The sequence below is a fragment of the Strix uralensis genome, chromosome 3 (assembly GCF_047716275.1).
Source record: "Strix uralensis isolate ZFMK-TIS-50842 chromosome 3, bStrUra1, whole genome shotgun sequence".
NCBI lineage: Eukaryota > Metazoa > Chordata > Aves > Strigiformes > Strigidae > Strix > Strix uralensis.
The window spans coordinates 67922471-67938994 of NC_133974.1; the positions used below are offsets into that span (position 1 = coordinate 67922471).

At 42.0% G+C, this 16524-nt stretch overlaps 1 protein-coding gene across 2 annotated transcripts in view; it reads left to right on the top strand.

Moving 5' to 3' along the window:
• The first annotated feature begins 6904 nt into the window (after window positions 1-6904).
• The window catches only part of ADGRG6 (adhesion G protein-coupled receptor G6), a 113655-nt gene continuing 104035 nt past the window's right edge, over window positions 6905-16524 (top strand). For both annotated transcript variants that reach the window (XM_074862697.1, XM_074862698.1), the window contains exons 1-2: window positions 6905-6954; window positions 12873-12973. In XM_074862697.1, coding sequence (XP_074718798.1) covers window positions 6953-6954; window positions 12873-12973 — 103 coding nt within the window. In that variant the 5' untranslated portion in view covers window positions 6905-6952. The remainder of the gene's footprint in view (window positions 6955-12872; window positions 12974-16524) is intronic.

The following is a 16524-nucleotide window of genomic DNA, read 5'->3' on the forward strand; positions in this document are numbered from 1 at the left end:
ACTCTATTATGTGCTTCAGGCTTAAGAAACTGTCATGTTTCTTGCTTGTCTTGTGGAACAGATAGTATATGCTTGTGTAATTTATAATAATGCATATGCACAGGAAATGGAATTTAAATTATAAAAGCAGGTCAAATTTTCACATAGTTTTGAACCAATATTGTTCGTTTTTGTATAATTCGTTGAAAAGTAGAATTGCAAGAACTTTTTCTCATACCTTCAAAACAATACTTCACAGTACTGGCTTAAAATAGTGCTGCGTAACTCCTGTGGTTTCAGCCTGAATAGAGTGAAAAGTTTTAGAAGAGCAGTTGATAGCTAGTTAATCTCAAACATGGCACTATCTCATTTTTTTTCTTTCGTTCTTTTAAAAGTCAGAAAGGGTTTATACATCTGTAGGTTTACTGCTTTCACCCTACAACTGCAACTCTGCTCTTTGAAAACTTTTTTTGATTTAATGTTGCACTTGTGTTTAGCATCTCATTTTCATTCTGCATGAGAAGTATATTAATTTTTATGACATGGGAAAAAGCTATTTGATTATGATTAATGTGGAATTATTTCCGTTTCTATGTGATCCTGTGATTTTGTTACCACTTGTGTGGTTTTTTCAAAACATGATGAATGAACTTCATAATGTTCACTTTGGTTTCAGTTCTGATAAGCATCCAAATATTTTGATGCTTACTCAAAACTTATCCAAAGTTTCCTAAGCTCTTGAGTCTGCAAAACTAGTCTGAACACTTAGACAGAGAAGGGCTTTCCTCATGAGGTTTCCAGTTGTTCCACTAGTGGAACCTGATGGAAATACCATGAGGTCAGCTTTTCTTCCAGTTGTTCCAAATCTTTAACATCTGGACAGAAACCGGAAGTGGTAAATCCTGCCCAGAAGTTGTATTATAGGAAAAGCTGGGTTCTAAAAATAGGTGAAGAACGACTGTTTTTTTAACTCCTCCAAACTGGTTAATCCATGACTGAAAAAAACCAAGAATCCAGAATTAGAGATGAAGCGGATTAACTGGTACCAGAAAGTATAGCCTACTTAGCTCAAACATTTTGCTCCTTAGAATTTGGTAATTTGCAAAGTGACATATGCAGAGCAAAATCCAAATTTGGTGACATTTCAGAAGCTTTCAGGGATGAGTATTTATTCTTATTCTAGCCAAGTATTTATTCATGAGAGGATAGTACACAGATCCTGGCAGGAAAAGGTTACCTCAGTTTTGTACCAAAAACATCTGTGTGTTTCCTGCCAGTATTAATACTCTGGGCAAGACCCTAGCTATCAGTGTTACCTTCTTTAAATAGCCTAATTTCAGAGTTAGTCTGTTGAGAAAGTGGGGGAGTTCAGCTGGTGTTGAATTTAGCATTAAAATAACTTTCAGCCAAAGAGACACATTTTTAGACAAAAGAATTGGATGGCTTTATGCATTCTACCCTGTTGGTTGGTACTTAATAAGTTCAAAGTATACTTTGCAGAAATGAATGATCTCTTTGAGGAAGCCCCTATTTTCCCGTGATCTTCCGTTTCCTGTCCTTCTTTCTCCGTGCTTCGTATCACACCAAGAATGAGTATCTCTCCCTGCATATCCTCTGATTCTACAAGCTCTTGCTTACCAGGTTAATCTTCCTGTTCAAATACCAGATACCAGCTCAGATCAGGCTTCTGATGATCATTGCTGATATCAGCATCATCCTATGGGTTCCTTATAGCAATAGAGAACATCACCATGTAATGCGAGCAGTGCTCCCAGGCTCATTCATCTGAAGCTGGCAAAAAGTTCTGAGGTTCCTCCTCCCTTGAAAGAAATGAAAGTTCAGGAAGCCTTTACAAATGGGCATGCAAGGACCTCTGGCATCCTCCCAACCCCACAGATCAGAAATGTGTGCAAGAACACCAGTGGCAGCATGCTCCAACAGGCTAAGGTTTAGGACCCCTGCTTGATCAAGAGTAAGGAGTTGAAATGGAATTTAAAAAAAAAAAAAAAGTTATTAAAAACCTGAAATGTTTTGTGAAAACCATCCAAATTAGTTTGCTGCCTGGTCTGTCTCTTGCTTTGCTTGAGGTCACAGACTTTACAGAATTTTATGGAGTGCGATGTGTGCAGGCACTGTATATGCCATACTCTCAGCACTTCATCAAAGACATTTCATCTGGCACAAAGCACAGCATTTTAGCCGTTGGTAACCTCCCTGACAGGAAATATTTCATAACCTAAGTTTTATGCACATGAAAGCACGCAGAGAAGGTACCAATGAGGCAAATATCTTGAGTTTATGTTAGCCCCTGAACTTCTGCACATGCATTATAAAAATATTAGAGTTACAATTCACTTTATGCTTGTTTTCAGAAGACAAAAAATTGAATTCAAGAACATATATATCAGTGCAATCATTTATAGGCAGTATCATCAATTACCAACTTTAGTTAATATGGTGTTTTCAGTTCCCTTGCCTCCCAAGTCCTAGGAAGCCCATGTTTGCTTGGCACTCGGTCAGGCATAGGAACTGTGTGCCATTTCCCCCTACCTACTGGATCATCAGCCTCTAAGAAACATTCACTCACCTAGCATTTAGCCACCCCTGTCCAGCACATGCATGAAACCATTGCATTAAGGACCACAGTGAAAATTGACTTGCCACCTCTTCAGTCTCTTCATAAGGGGAAGTAGCCCTGTCTGGATGGCATCTCAAATCTGAAGGGAAAACACCTCTCCAGAAAAAAGAACTCACAAAGATAAAGACCTGCCTGATCTTGTTCTCACCTCGTCTACACATGAAACAGAAAGGTAAGGCTCTTAATCTGTCAAATAAGGGAAAATAAGAAAAGCAGAGCTGTTCAGAGACCTTCTATGTGGTAGAAAAGCAGGAAGTTTAGGCAGATTGTCCTCTGGACTGTGAATGAAGGCTTCTGCTGTGACCCAGCAGAACAAGGCTGCCTGGGGCTGGGAAGTCTGGGAGCTGATTAAGTAGTCTTCAGAGAGATAGAAGACCCTCAAAAAGGAAGAGCTGCAGGACTATAAAGATTACTTTATGTAAAAGAATAGTGAAACAGAGTCCTTGTCTGCTATATCTCAACAGTCTGAAGTAACTGAATTACAAGTACTGGTAGCAGCAGTTCACATCAACTCTGCTACTTCACCTTTTAGATCAACGCCCAGACTTTGATCCTCAAAACCAGCTTCTGGGAGCTCACCTTTGAACTTTCAGACTCAGCTGGGGGTATCTACCATGTTTTCTCCAAGATAGAATGACCAGGCAGAAAGCCAGGAATGGTTATAGAGTGCAAAGCCAAATTTTTTTTTTTTTTTGCCCTTGGACTTTCTGAGAATGCATATGATCTTGAATTTTCTTCGTAAGTTTATAGCATTGCACTATTTATTTTAAGCTTCCTTTTTATTGTTGTGTGTTAAGTGTTTTCTCTTTTGCACTGTTACAGGCAATAAAGTTTCAGTATTTGCACTTCTTTGGAAAATAAACACAGGTTTTCCTAAATGTAATTGATATAATGAGGAAAGCTTCAAAGCAAAAGTTCTGAGAAAAATCATGTTTCTCAAATGTTAAGATGAAGTATCCAGACATAAAATATATTTTGTATTATTATTTCATGAAACTTTCTTTAACATTCTTATAGAATATTTTCAGAGGTCCATGCACGGTTGCACAAAACATAAAGAAACCACCCTAACCATAAGTTTAAAAAAATATATGAACAAAGCCATAAAAATCAGGGCCCATAAAATTCATACAAAATATTTTACTAATCATCTCAGAATATTCATGAAACACTCTGGAATATTCATAGAATATGCTACCCCTGTACCTAGCAATATTCAGACACCATTGCTTGTAGTATAATAAAAACAAGCGTAAAGCAACATTGCCACTACAGATACAGTAAGAAAAGAATAAAAAGATCCACTCGCTTTTCTGTTGGTATTGCTTACTAGATGTCCATATAAAGAACCTTTCACTGGTTGATTATAGCACTGTTTCCCAGACTTTGGGAATTTTTTTCCTCTTACTCCTATTGTGCAAAACACAGCCTGCAATGTTAATCTGAGATGGGTGTTGTAAGGTAGCCTGCAGTCTCTCTGAGATGGAGACCTTAAAATCACTGTAATCTACACACACACAAACTCTCACTCACTCTTGCTGAGCAGCAGCATAACATGTATCAGGTAGCAGGCTTCCACAACTGTGACAGTAGTAGTAGACTAATTCTCTCAAAATTACAAAAGGCATTTTAACATCATTCATATCCATATTGGTTTTGAAAGCAAATATTTCTTTTTTTCATTACATGTAAACAGTGAATTCCCAGTGGCTTTGAACCTGTCAGTATCATCCCATGTTAACATGCGTTAACATATCATGATGATTAACCACATTATGAAAGTTAGTAAGAAATATCTGTGTCTGTTAAAGAGATCATTGCCCTTACAAATAATTTTAATGTTTCAACAACAATGTTAGGCCAAGTAATCGATCCCAAAAATGTCTTCTTCAGAAAAGTAGCCCCTCTCTGACTACCCACCCCATATAAAGTTGTTTCACTATTGATGAAAGGCAGTTGTGGCCCAGTGAGCTGCTGCCAGATAATCGTGGGCATTTTCTTGTGAGCAGTTAGGATACTCTTTGCTGCTCTGCAGCTCTGAGACAATCTCCAGCAACATGCTACTTCATCATCCAGATAATCTGCACTGCATGTTGTCCCACTGGACAGCAGAGGCGTTTCTCACCAGGCAGTGTTCGGTTTGGGGATCCAGAAGTGGCAGCGCTGCTGCTGTGAAGGGAAAAGCAGATTGATGATTGAGAAAATATATGACAGCAACTTCAGAACAGGAGAATTAACCAAGAAACAGATCAACAAAAGCATGACAGGCTAAAAATCCCATGATTTCTTTTTTCCCTTTTTATCCCTGGAATTGCAGTCCTTGCCTTCCAAATAGGAAAGGAAGAGGTAAATTTCCAACATAGTCAGCAGATACTCACTACACACTTATCGCTAATCTCTGCATGAACAGCAGATTGACTTCTTCCAGATGCTCTTGATTTACTATGTACATCACACACACAGTGGATCCAATATGCCCGGGAGATATCGAGCTTAATCTTCAATTGATCTGCACATGTACAGCAAATCCAACGCATTCTAGGTGCACAAACTTTGCAGGGCATGAGAGGTAAATGCAATCTGCGTGTGTATGATAAACCCAGGCGGGGAGAACTTGTAGGTTTATTGCCCAAACACAAACTGACTGTACATAATAGTAAGTCTTATGTGCACTGATGCATTGAACTCATTGTAAATGCAATAGAAAGTTGATCTACACAGACTTTATCCAGAAATAGAGCAGATGCTGCTGCAGAAAGCAATAGGGCAGTTGACCACAAGTCTTGGAAGAAAGCTGGCACGCGCGCCTCTCCCTGTGCCTCCCACAGTCCCCAGGGGGGTTCCCCCCGTGTGACACCAGACACAGACACAGGGTGGAAAGCAGTGCAATACCTGCCCAGGATACAGAGCTCTTAACGTGGAGAAAAAGCCGACCGTGTACAAAGTCATTCGTCCTGCCTTCGCGTCGCAGTCGGCCATGCAGATTTGGCCAACGCAGCCCCAGCGGTTGCCATGCTGGTGTTCAGTGCCAGGAAGTTACAATGAAAGCAAGCAGGCAGCTTACTGGTTTTAAGACAGATTTAAAAAATTGACCAGAATAAGTGAATATTAATGTTCAGTATAAAGTTCATGAAAAATTTAGTGATGTTTTCTTTGTTTTTTTAAAATAAGAATTCTGTTTGCTTTTAACTGCCATTGCATGCTGGTAACTTCATTGAACGATTCATGATGCCAAGTCTTCTCTTCCCCCATCATTTCCTAATCCTGCCAGCTCAGATCTGGCGAGTACTGTGAAAATTTTGGACTTCTTTTGTGACTTTGTGTTTTGCTATGTTTCCCCTTCTACCATTTCAATGTTTTGCTACCTAGCTGTAGTGCAGTACCACGTTCTACAGGTTTTAATTGAACAAAGCAACTCAGGATCGTTAGCAAAGGGTCGTTAGCAAACTACCATCCTCCAAAAATGCTACCCAGGAGGGAGGCGTGGGCCAGCACTGCGTGTGCGAGCGGCATCCGGCCTTGTGTGCTTCAGAAAATGGGTCAGAGATGCGTCACCTCCACCTACCTCTCCTCTCTCTTCAGAGAGAAAAGGCACGCTTGAAGTGCCTTGGGGTCTGTGTCGCTGGTATGAGATCTCCTCAGAGGTGGCCTGTGTCCCTTGGGGGTGGCTTTGGGCCCGTGGCTACCGTCTCCTGGGGGGTGTAAATGCGCCTTGGGACTGCGCACCCCGGGACTAGCCCCTCACCGGTGGGCCGGGGCGCTGCGGGGCCGTGACTGCGTGAAAGGTGGCGTGTGGGGCCGCCCGGGGAGCGGCCCTCCCGGGGGCCGCGGGCGGCGGGGTCCCGGAGGCCACCCTTCTCCCGTGGAGTGGGTCCCCGGATGAGAGCGGGGACCCCCGGTGGCGGTGGTTCGGCGGGTCCCGTCCTGCCCCCCCAGCGCCGCGGGTGGGGCCGGGCCGGGCGGAGCCGCCACCTGAGCCCCCGGCGCGGCGCGGCGGGGAGGGGGAGCAGCGGCGGGCGGGGCGGCCCCTGCGCTCCGCGGGGGCGGCTGCCCTCGGCACCGAAGTTTCCCCGAGTTGTGCCGAGAGAGGCAGGTCCCGGCGCGGGGGGCGGGGGGGGCACCGTGGCGGCGGCGGCGGTGGAGGAGGAGCGGAGCGGCTGGCCCTGTCCCGGCCGCCGCGGGCGGTGGGTGAGGGGGCGGGCGGGGAGGAGAGGTGGGCGAGCAGCGATGACCTTTGCGAGGAGCCCGGGGGGGAAGCGGGCCAGAGGCAGAGCGAGCGGCAGCGGGGGAGGATGGTTGCTGAGAACCGGAGCAGAGCCGCCCCGTAATGTCACCATGTAAGTCTCTTCTCCGGACTCCGGGGTGAGGGCTGCGGCGCTCGGGGAGCGCGGGTAACCCCCGCGGGCTCCTTCGTGGGGCAAGAAACCCCGGCCAGATAGGCAGCGCTTTTCCCCGCCGACACCCGCCCCGTAGTAGGTGATGAGTAACGTCAGGTTTGAGCCGTGCAGATAGGTAGGGCTGAAGGAATGGGGAAACGAGAGAGTTTCACGTCGGGAGCTCAGAGGGCAGGGTGGGCAGGGCTCTGCCCGCTCCGGACTCCGGGTTCGCCGCCGGCGGCTGCCCTGCAGGGTCCCGAGGGGCCGCTGTCTTTCTCGGAGCACCGTAATCCCGTCCTGAGGGCTGCTCCGGTGAGTTTCCCGGTGCTTGGAGACAAGTAGTCAAACCCTTGGCCCCGCTCGCCGCCCGCTGTGAACGCCGGTCCCCCGGCACCCGCCTGGCCCGGCCTCTCGGCGCGGGGCCGTGGTCGCTCACGGCGAGGAGCCCCGTCCGCCCCAGGCACCGTTCCCAGCCCTCCAGGTGCGGTGCCAGCACAAGTAGGGGAAAAGGGAGAGGGAGGGCCGGGCGGGCTCCATAAAACCTTCCCGGCCCCACCACTCCCTGCAGCGCACGGCGGAGAGGAGCGAGCGCGGGGCTCGGCCGCCGTCGGGGGGCGAGGGGCGGGCCGGCCGGCCGGTAGCTCTCCCTCCTTCCCTCACGCCGCCTCGCCCCGGGCGGGCCACTGCCGTGGCCTCTGGGCACCTTCCCCGCTATGTTTTGCCTTTCCTGAGAGGCTCTCACGGAAGGTAAGGCAAGGTGCGGAGGGCCGGGGTTGGGCGTCTCGCCGGTGCGTTCACAGCCGGGTGAGAGAGGGGACCTGTTGGCTGGACCCAGGGGAATCCGTGCAAGGGGGAGAGGGGAGGGTTTTCGAACAGAGCACGGTGAAGTTAGGGCAGAAATGAGGAGTTTCTAGAGACCTAGTGTCGCAGTGTTACAGAGCTGCAGACAGCCAGCAGATTAGTTGCCCGCGATGGGAAAAGTTCATTTTGAAAGGAAAGCCGAGGACTAAGACGGATCAGATAGGACTGGCACTGTTTAAATTAAAAGGCGCTGTCTTGTGCTTTTCATCTCTTTCGATGAGTGTGAGGGTGTTTTCAAGGTTGACTGTAACAATAACTAGGAACAAGTAATGCTTAACAAAATGAAAGTTTTAAGTGGCATTGTGTAATTAATCTTCCAAGACATTCATCTAAAGCAAGGGTTTCAAAGTTAAAATCGACTCCTCTGTTAACCTGCAGGAGCTAAACTGTGAGTTGTAATCACCTTTCACTTGTTGTGGTTCCACTTAAGAGAGATTAAGCTTAAAATCTGTTTGTTTACAACCTATGTGAGAAAAAAAAATATGAAATTGATCTTATCTTTCTTTTAATTTTCAAGTGTCAGCAACATTCTTCCTTAATAGCTTTAGACATGTCAAAGACCAAAGAAAGTCATGTCAGTCTGCCTGAGGCAGAATTCACATCCTACTCCAGGGAACTTTGCTGAAGTTTTGAACAAGGAAGATGGTGTATTCAAATATGGATTGCATGTTTTGAGACCCTACAGTATACAAATTAAATGCCTCGGGATTATTCACATTTTGTGTATATTTTCTTGCAGAACTGTATACTCCCTAAAAGGTATGATGTGTTAGCTGGCTGCTGGCATGTTTAGTAGTTAGATGTAGCAGGACTCCCACTAATTTCATCTTGAACTATGTCAAGTTACCATCCATTTATGGTTTAGATAAATTACATGTCTATTTTGCTCTTCTGGAATGAATTGTGAATAAGCTCATTGTCTCCCTATGTTATAGGAAATGAAAGTCGCTGTGGACTGGACTGTATTGAATTGGTGGCTAGAGTGCATAGCTGGTCATGTCACACAGTGTCTACAATGGAATAATGCAAATCCATAGAAAAATTAGTAGTTCTTCTAACAGACTCCATAGAAGGTCACTTTGTAATTTTTCTACTTTTTGGAAAAAAAAAATGCATTAAGGGGGATTGCTGTTGTGAGACTATATCCAACTGTAATGGATGTACTCCTATGTCCTCCTATGTCCTGATAGTCCCCAAATATATTGGGTAAAATGTTGGTTTGGTTCTGTGTTTGACAGTCTACAATGATTTGTTCAGAGCTGCTAGCATGTTACCAGCTGGGGACAGAGCAGGGCTTCTGCATTTAAATTGAAACAAAATAGAGAAGAAAAAACCCACTATGAACAGTGTTCAGCAAATTAAAATGTATCCAGGGTTAAGGAGTGAAATAATCTGTATATGTTCTGAGATCTTTGTTACGGACTGCTTTGCTTACTTAAACTCTTGGTGTGTTTTAGTACACTGTGCTGATAGCCATTCTCTGTGCTATTGATGAATATTAAATGACAGAACACATCCTTTTAGTACTATTTAAAAAAGGAACACAAAAGTAAAGGGGATCTCTTGGACCACTGAGTCAGTGCTGTTGTAGCAGGGGACCATATCATCCCTGGATAAGCTATAAACTAGCCCAGAAGTGTTTGCTAAATTTTCTGTTGAATTATTCATATGCTGTTTGGATTCAGTTCTAGATGTTAATTAACAGTAACAATCAAGAAAATGAACCTTAAAATAAATATAAATATAGTGGGTATTAACAGGTGAATAATATCTGCAACAAAGTTGTTTGGGTTTTTTTAATGCCTGGGAAGTATTTACCAGTTGCTCTGGCTCCTCTTCATAACTGTCTGCCAATTGGGATGTCACATTATAACAGTATCAGGGATGGATTTTGTTCTGGAAGAAGCGTTTTTGTTGGCAGTGTGTTAGCTGACTTCCATCCCTGACAACTTCTTGTGTGAACAGGGTGTTACACACGTCACAATGTAAGGCTGTGAGCAGTCAGGTTTTTGAATTTTGGCTTTTGGTCTATGCAAGATCTCAAGAACATGTAAAAAATTGATTTCCTCACTCAGCTAGAGGTTATGCTTTGTAACATAGGTCTTCAAAAGTCCTCTCCAAAAGAAACAGATCTGACTCATGGTGCCTGCATTAGTGGAGTGTTTTGGTAGCTGCTTCTGTGGTCATTCTTGTTTGAGTTCGATAAACCTTTCTTTCTTGTCAACTGAGATGATGTGGTGTAAAGAAAACTGTTTTGTCCTTCAGCAGTAGAGAATGTAAGTGGAGAAGACAAGTTTACTATTTTTTACATATTTGTTTGGTGGAGAATTGTGGAGGTTTTGGGTTTTTTTTAATAGCAATTGTATAATTAGCTAGCCTTTTTCTCTGGGGTAAAAGTCTTAATAGTTACTCCTTTCACCTTGTTGTTTGCACTTACTCATACTCTCCTCTGTTGTTGATTATCCATGTTCTTGAAATCTTTATTGACTTGTGCTTTTTACAAGAGTGAAGATGAGGAAACAGACTGTAAACCAACACCATGGAGTACTGGCTTGTAAGCCTTACCGCAATGCAAGTAAACACTAACAAATAGAAATTGGCCAAATTAAATAGCTCTCTCAGGTTCTTTAAGAAAGGCACTAAAGGCAATGTGAATGGGTAGATTCACTCCAGACCTAGGCAGCAGAAACTTGTCATGTCGTTTTTCCTTAAGTATCTCAAAAGATGTGTTTTGGATTCTCCAGCTATTCAGTGGGCAAAAACTTCAGCTGAGTTCACAGAGATATCAAAAGTGGTGACTGGTGTAACATACAGAAAATGTATTGATAGGATGAAAACGAGCACAGGATTCTTCTGAATTAATAAATGATTGTTTGTGACTGGTTCCTATTCTGACAACTTTAACTGTGCTTGCTCAAAACAAGCCAACAAACAAAGAACCAGTAATGCAAACACTTCTACAGGTTTGCCTTGGTAGATTATGGAGCAGGCTGGCATGTATCTATCAGTAGCTGCAAACTCTTTCTTCTGTAGAAACAGGAGTGTTCTTCTGTATCTCTGGTATGTCATGCTGTTATCCTCAACATTTCCATTTCACCACTCTGTGAGTATATATGCATGCTGTACGTGTTTGCGTGTGTCTATAGCCCTTTTCATGTCTTAAAAGGACTTCTGTACAAAAGTAAATTTTCTAAATTAGTATTAAGGGTATTGTGGATTTATGAATTATATACACTGGACAGTAACTGTTCCCAAACCTCAGCATTCTGTTGTCTGAGATTTTAATAGGGATTTTGGGGTCATTAAATTGAAGGACAATAATCCTATTGTTTGATAATCTGGTTATTTTGTGTGTCTGGCTTCATCAAAGAGATTCTTGTATTTGAGAGCCGAGTGTTTTCTGTGCTTGTCTTCAACACTTGTTAAGTTTGACTTTACAGTATCTCAGAAAAATAAATCAGGTTCAAATTCCTAATTTGATACAACTACCCATAAAGAACTGGACTTCATTTGTAATCAGATACTTGTGCTATGTAGCAGTACTGAAGGGAAACCTAACTGATTGCAGCAGTCTGTTGAAGTGCCATTTACCTGGGCCCATTGGCGTCTAGCCCACAGGAGTGGTTTCCTGAAGTACTACTGTTAAAACTGAAACATTAGTTGTTCCTTTACAGTGGTTTATCTTGCTGCGTTGTCTGGCTTGTCTACATTACAGAACTCCACTTTGGGAAGAAACAGAAGCTGATACTGGAAAAGGATTTACATTTGCTCCTAGGTTTCACTGGAGGGTTCAGAACAATGTCTGTGGAGCAGAAGGAAGACTATTTTCCCAAGCTTAAGAACATTAATTTTTCTTGCCACTGAGTATGAACTCTGTACTTTATTTCACTTAGCTCTTTCATATTTCCGTCCTGATAAATCATACCAGTGGCCATTCCAAATACCTTTCTTTTTTCTGTAGTTAATATTCACTAACCTGGAAGACATTTGTGTTCATCAGTGTTTTTTTGTGACCGTTCATTTGTGGTTTTTCACATACTGTTGCTGGGAATAGACTTGTGAAATATTTTGGGGATTCTGTTAGAGATTTTCTCCCAGAATAAGTAATAATATCTTACTGAACAAAAGCCAGTTATCATCGCCAAATAGGAGGGAAAGGAGTTGTTCAAAATAATGCATGTTGTGTTTCAGTAGTTGTTGCTTGCTTTTGCTTGTTGCTAACTTGCTGAATAAAATACGACAGGAATGTAATGGACAACCATTCATTTTGGATACATGGTTAGAAGTCTAACCAAATTTATTGAGTCTTTCTTGCTTCCTCTTCTGCCCACTATAGGAGAAATATTTTGATTTAGCCATTAAATGCCCTTTATGATTCAGGGCGAAGGAAACTAACTAACTGACTCAAACTATAAGTGGTAAAGATTTTATACAGATGAGCCCCTAGATTTTGGCAATGAATGTTTCAGGATTTTCATTAAAGTTGTCAGCAGAAAATGTTGTAGCTATCAAAATATTAGCACTGAAAAATATGGAAAGGGTGGTTGAGGGCAGAGGCAAATTCTCACCTACCACCTTTATATAGTATATAATATATACATATTTGTTATTCATATATTTAAACAGCATAAATGTATTTGTATATGTAAATTATGTAAAGAGGTAAAGTAAAACTTTGCAATCTCCAAAAAAGCCCTACAACTTAACTCTTTCAGACTGTCACCATATGGGCTGCTTGTTTCTTTTACTGAAATACCACCCACACCTATCTGCTTAGAAGCCCAGTGCTGACCAGTCTTCCGCTTTGTCTGCTAAGAACCAGACAACATAATTTTTGACCCTTTTTAGCAAATGTAGAGACTTCTGTCTCTCTTTAAGCAATACTAAGGCCATCCATAATTTTCAATGAAGTGCTACTTCATTTACTGATAGTTCCTAGTTTGACTTACAACAGTATTTTCTCATTTTCTTGGCTTGTTGTAAAGCTTCCTGAATTCTTGCTCGTTTTTTTCCCACAGGATGTTTCATGTAGGTGAAATGTGGTGCTATCACTGGAAATGGAAGCTGCAGCACTGTCTCTGCTTGTTTACCACATATATTATATGCATGCAGCAAGCAGGTAAGTCAGCAAATTACCTTCTCACTTACATAAATGGTCTAGGAGCCAGAGTTTTGGTGACTAAGGATTATGCTTATATATGACCGAATATATGTACAACATAACATTTTGATGAGAGTGATGAATTAATAATTATTAGTTGTGATTTGATAGGTTGGGTCATATTTTCTGCTACTGCTGAATTTTCTTTTTGTTGTTTTTTTATAATTTTGCTGTTATTAATTTTTTTCTTTGACTTTGTTATTTGAATTCATTCATTTTGTCCTTCCTTTCCTTTTACTTACCTACCTCTCTTTTGAATTTCTTCTGGTTGTTGGAGTACTGTGAGTAATCATGTAGTTCTTCCATTTTCCGTGGTACTATTTGTGCCTGTAGATTATGTATTCAGTAACCCTTCACTCTACTTCAAAGCTGTAAAATAGCTAGTGTACTTATTATTTTTAAACGTTTTTATGATTCAAATAATAGCAACATTCCCCAGCAAGCTATATGTATGTAAGATAATCATACACTGTAAAGAACAATCTAAAACTTAACATCATGGTCTCTAGTGACACTTGAGTACAGAGTAATGTAACACGTTCTGACTGTTTTCTTTAAATATATGAATGAGAGATTTCATTTACTAACTGTCTGTTCCTAACCACTAGAGTGCAAACTATTTTAGGATCTCCAGCTGCTTTACTGGAAAAAAAACTCTGGAATTTATTCTGGAGCATATGAAAATTTTGGAGCAGCTTGTAGTGCTCAGCTAATTCCATATCAGATGGGTAATTTTGCTGTTACAGACTTGCCATTGGAAAAAGGATGGTTTATATATAGAAAGAGTTTCTAGCTTCTTTGATACTGTTTTTTCTCTAAATAAAAAGTACAGTTGTGTTGGTTTTTTCCAAACCTGCACTTTTTATTTAGAGAAAAAACAATGCAGTAGCTGTGCAGTAGCAGTTTCCAGCTTCATGTCACTTTAATAGGTGTTTTCCATTTCCATTAAATTGTGTAGCCAGAAATGTACTCGGGACTTGACTTTTGCCCGTAGCTCCATTGGCTGATGGCCTTTGTGTCCCTGTGTTCCTGGGCCATGTAGTTGCCAGCCTTGGCATAAAGTAAATCAGCAAAACCTGCTCTAATTTACAGCTACTGTGGGCTGTTACCTGGTGACTAGAACATTAAGACCCAAAGACCATTAATCTTTGCAAATTCCACTTGAAAAAAGCTCAGTTATGGAAAGTGCAGGTGACACAGAAAGAGTAAGTCCCGTGAGCCAGAAGGTCCTAGCCAGAATGCTGTGAGGACAGAGAAAGCCAACCACCAGCTCACCTGTGCGTTCAGCTAAGCGCAGCATACTATCGCTACCTGTTGTGGTACTAACAAGCAGATGGGTCAAAAGCCCTATGCCAAACTCCAAGATACACTTCTACAAAATCATATATGCCCTGACTAACTACTTCAGCAATAAAGTGGTTGATATCATTGGATTGGTAAAAGCAGCCAAAGTGTTCAAGATAATTTGGTCTCCTCGTATTATAGTCACTGTCCGTGCTCTTTTCTCAGGCACTGGTTTGACACATAGGAGACTCAGAACCAGGTCTCTGGTGGAAATCGGAGCAGAGACCTGAACCTGAGTCTTTTACATCTCAAGTGCTTGCCCCAGAAACTTATTCTTCCTTGTTTTGACTGGAAAAGATTTGAAATCTTCAAAACTTTCAATAAATGGAAGAGACATTTCCCTATCTGCCTGAATGATGAGTAGATAAATAAGGTATGCTGGAAACACCCAGGTTCAACAGACAAATGTTAGCTGTTCAACAGTGAAAGAGATCATGGGTAGTCTGCCGGTAATACTTGACTGAAATGAAAATGAGACATTCACCTTTACAGGAACCTGTCATTTGGCAGTACTTGCCTGTAGACCCTCCAGGGTTCATCTTTCTTTTTATGTCAATGTAAAAGCATAGGTTATGCTGCAAAATGGAGTCTTTTAATCTGTTCTCTTTAATAGAGCAAGGCAGACAAGGTGGGAAACACTACTGCTCCTGCATTTTTTTTATTTTGTGTTCTTAAAAGGTATTGGTCACTTTGGCTGTGGATTCATATGGTATCCATAATCTCTCTGGCAGCTTAAGCTTTACTGAAGTTACAGTAGAAATATCATAAAACCTGACATTCATCCAGCTTCACTAGTGAGCTGTAAGCTTGGAAAGCTGTTGGGGCTTATTAAGCTTTGCCTAGAGAAGGTTACGTACAAGCAAGGGATTAAGATCATCAGGTACAGGTTTTATGGACTATTTAAGGGGCTGTTCATAAGGATAAAAATATCAGTCATGCTGTGACATGGGAAAAATGAAAAAGTAATAATTTTATAGTTTAACTTGAGAAGAACTACAGGACTTGGCCTGCTTTCAGAAACAAGCTTAGGAGAAGGATTACACAGCAGAAAACTTAGAACAGGAGTGGGATGGCCTGTGAAAAGAATGCTTACCCACAAATTGCTCAGTAAGGCACTGTCAAGCAGGTGCAGCAGGGGAGTATAATCCCAAAATATAAATCTCATGCCTCAGAGGAATCAAAGGATGGACTCTGACGCTTAAACCAGAAAGAAATTATTAAAAAATATATATATATTATAAAAATATTATATGTACTTTAGTTAAAATCTCAGCAGCTGGAACTGTACTGGCTTCAGATCGCGTGTTGTGACATGGGATGAAGTCACAGAGCAGCAGCTCAGTAAGCAACCTGACAGGTTTCCATTGCTGTCTGGGGTAGATGTCCCTGATGGCCTTGAGGGAGTCATTTAGCTATGCCTCAGTTTCCCTGCCTATAACAATGAGTGTATGTCTTGCCTCCCTTGTAAACAGCTTGCCTATCTTCCAGTGAAAGGAGTGTAGAGAAGCTGAGATGTTAAAATGGTGGTGTTTTAAAGAGAATTAGTTAAATCGGCTTTTATCTGAGATTCAGACATTCCTAACCTTTTGTTTGTCTGTACATTTCATTGGTTTCAGAGAGCCTAAAAGAGAACAAAAAGAGTGAACAAAGTTCTGGAAAACATAACTAATGAGGGCAGACAGAAGGAACTAAGATTTTTTTGGTCTAGAGTAGGCAGAAGGGGGAATGCATAAGAATTGAGAATATTTAAAGAGATAGCTGCACTGGGAAGGGATAGACTGATCTTTCTGGGCAGTTGAAAGGGCAAAAAGAATGGGCTTAAATTACAGCAAGATAAATGAGGGGAGGACATCTCATTGAAAGGTACGGATACCAGTGAATTAGATTGAGAAGGAAGACTGGGGAATCTCAGTCCTTGGGAATGTATAGTAGTATCTGCCAGAAATGGTTTAAGTCTGTAGTCCTCTTTTCCTGGGGATGGAAATACATTAGATGATTTCCAAACTTCTCTAATTTCTGTAGTGCTTCCTTAGTCTTGGCTCTGTAGAATCTATTTTTGTTCAAAATCTGGGAAATGAGGAGATCCATTGGAAACTGCACTTCTCGGAATATGACAGTGCCTTTGCTGTGCCTATAAAATGGTGTTGGTGTTTGTCCTGTTGTAA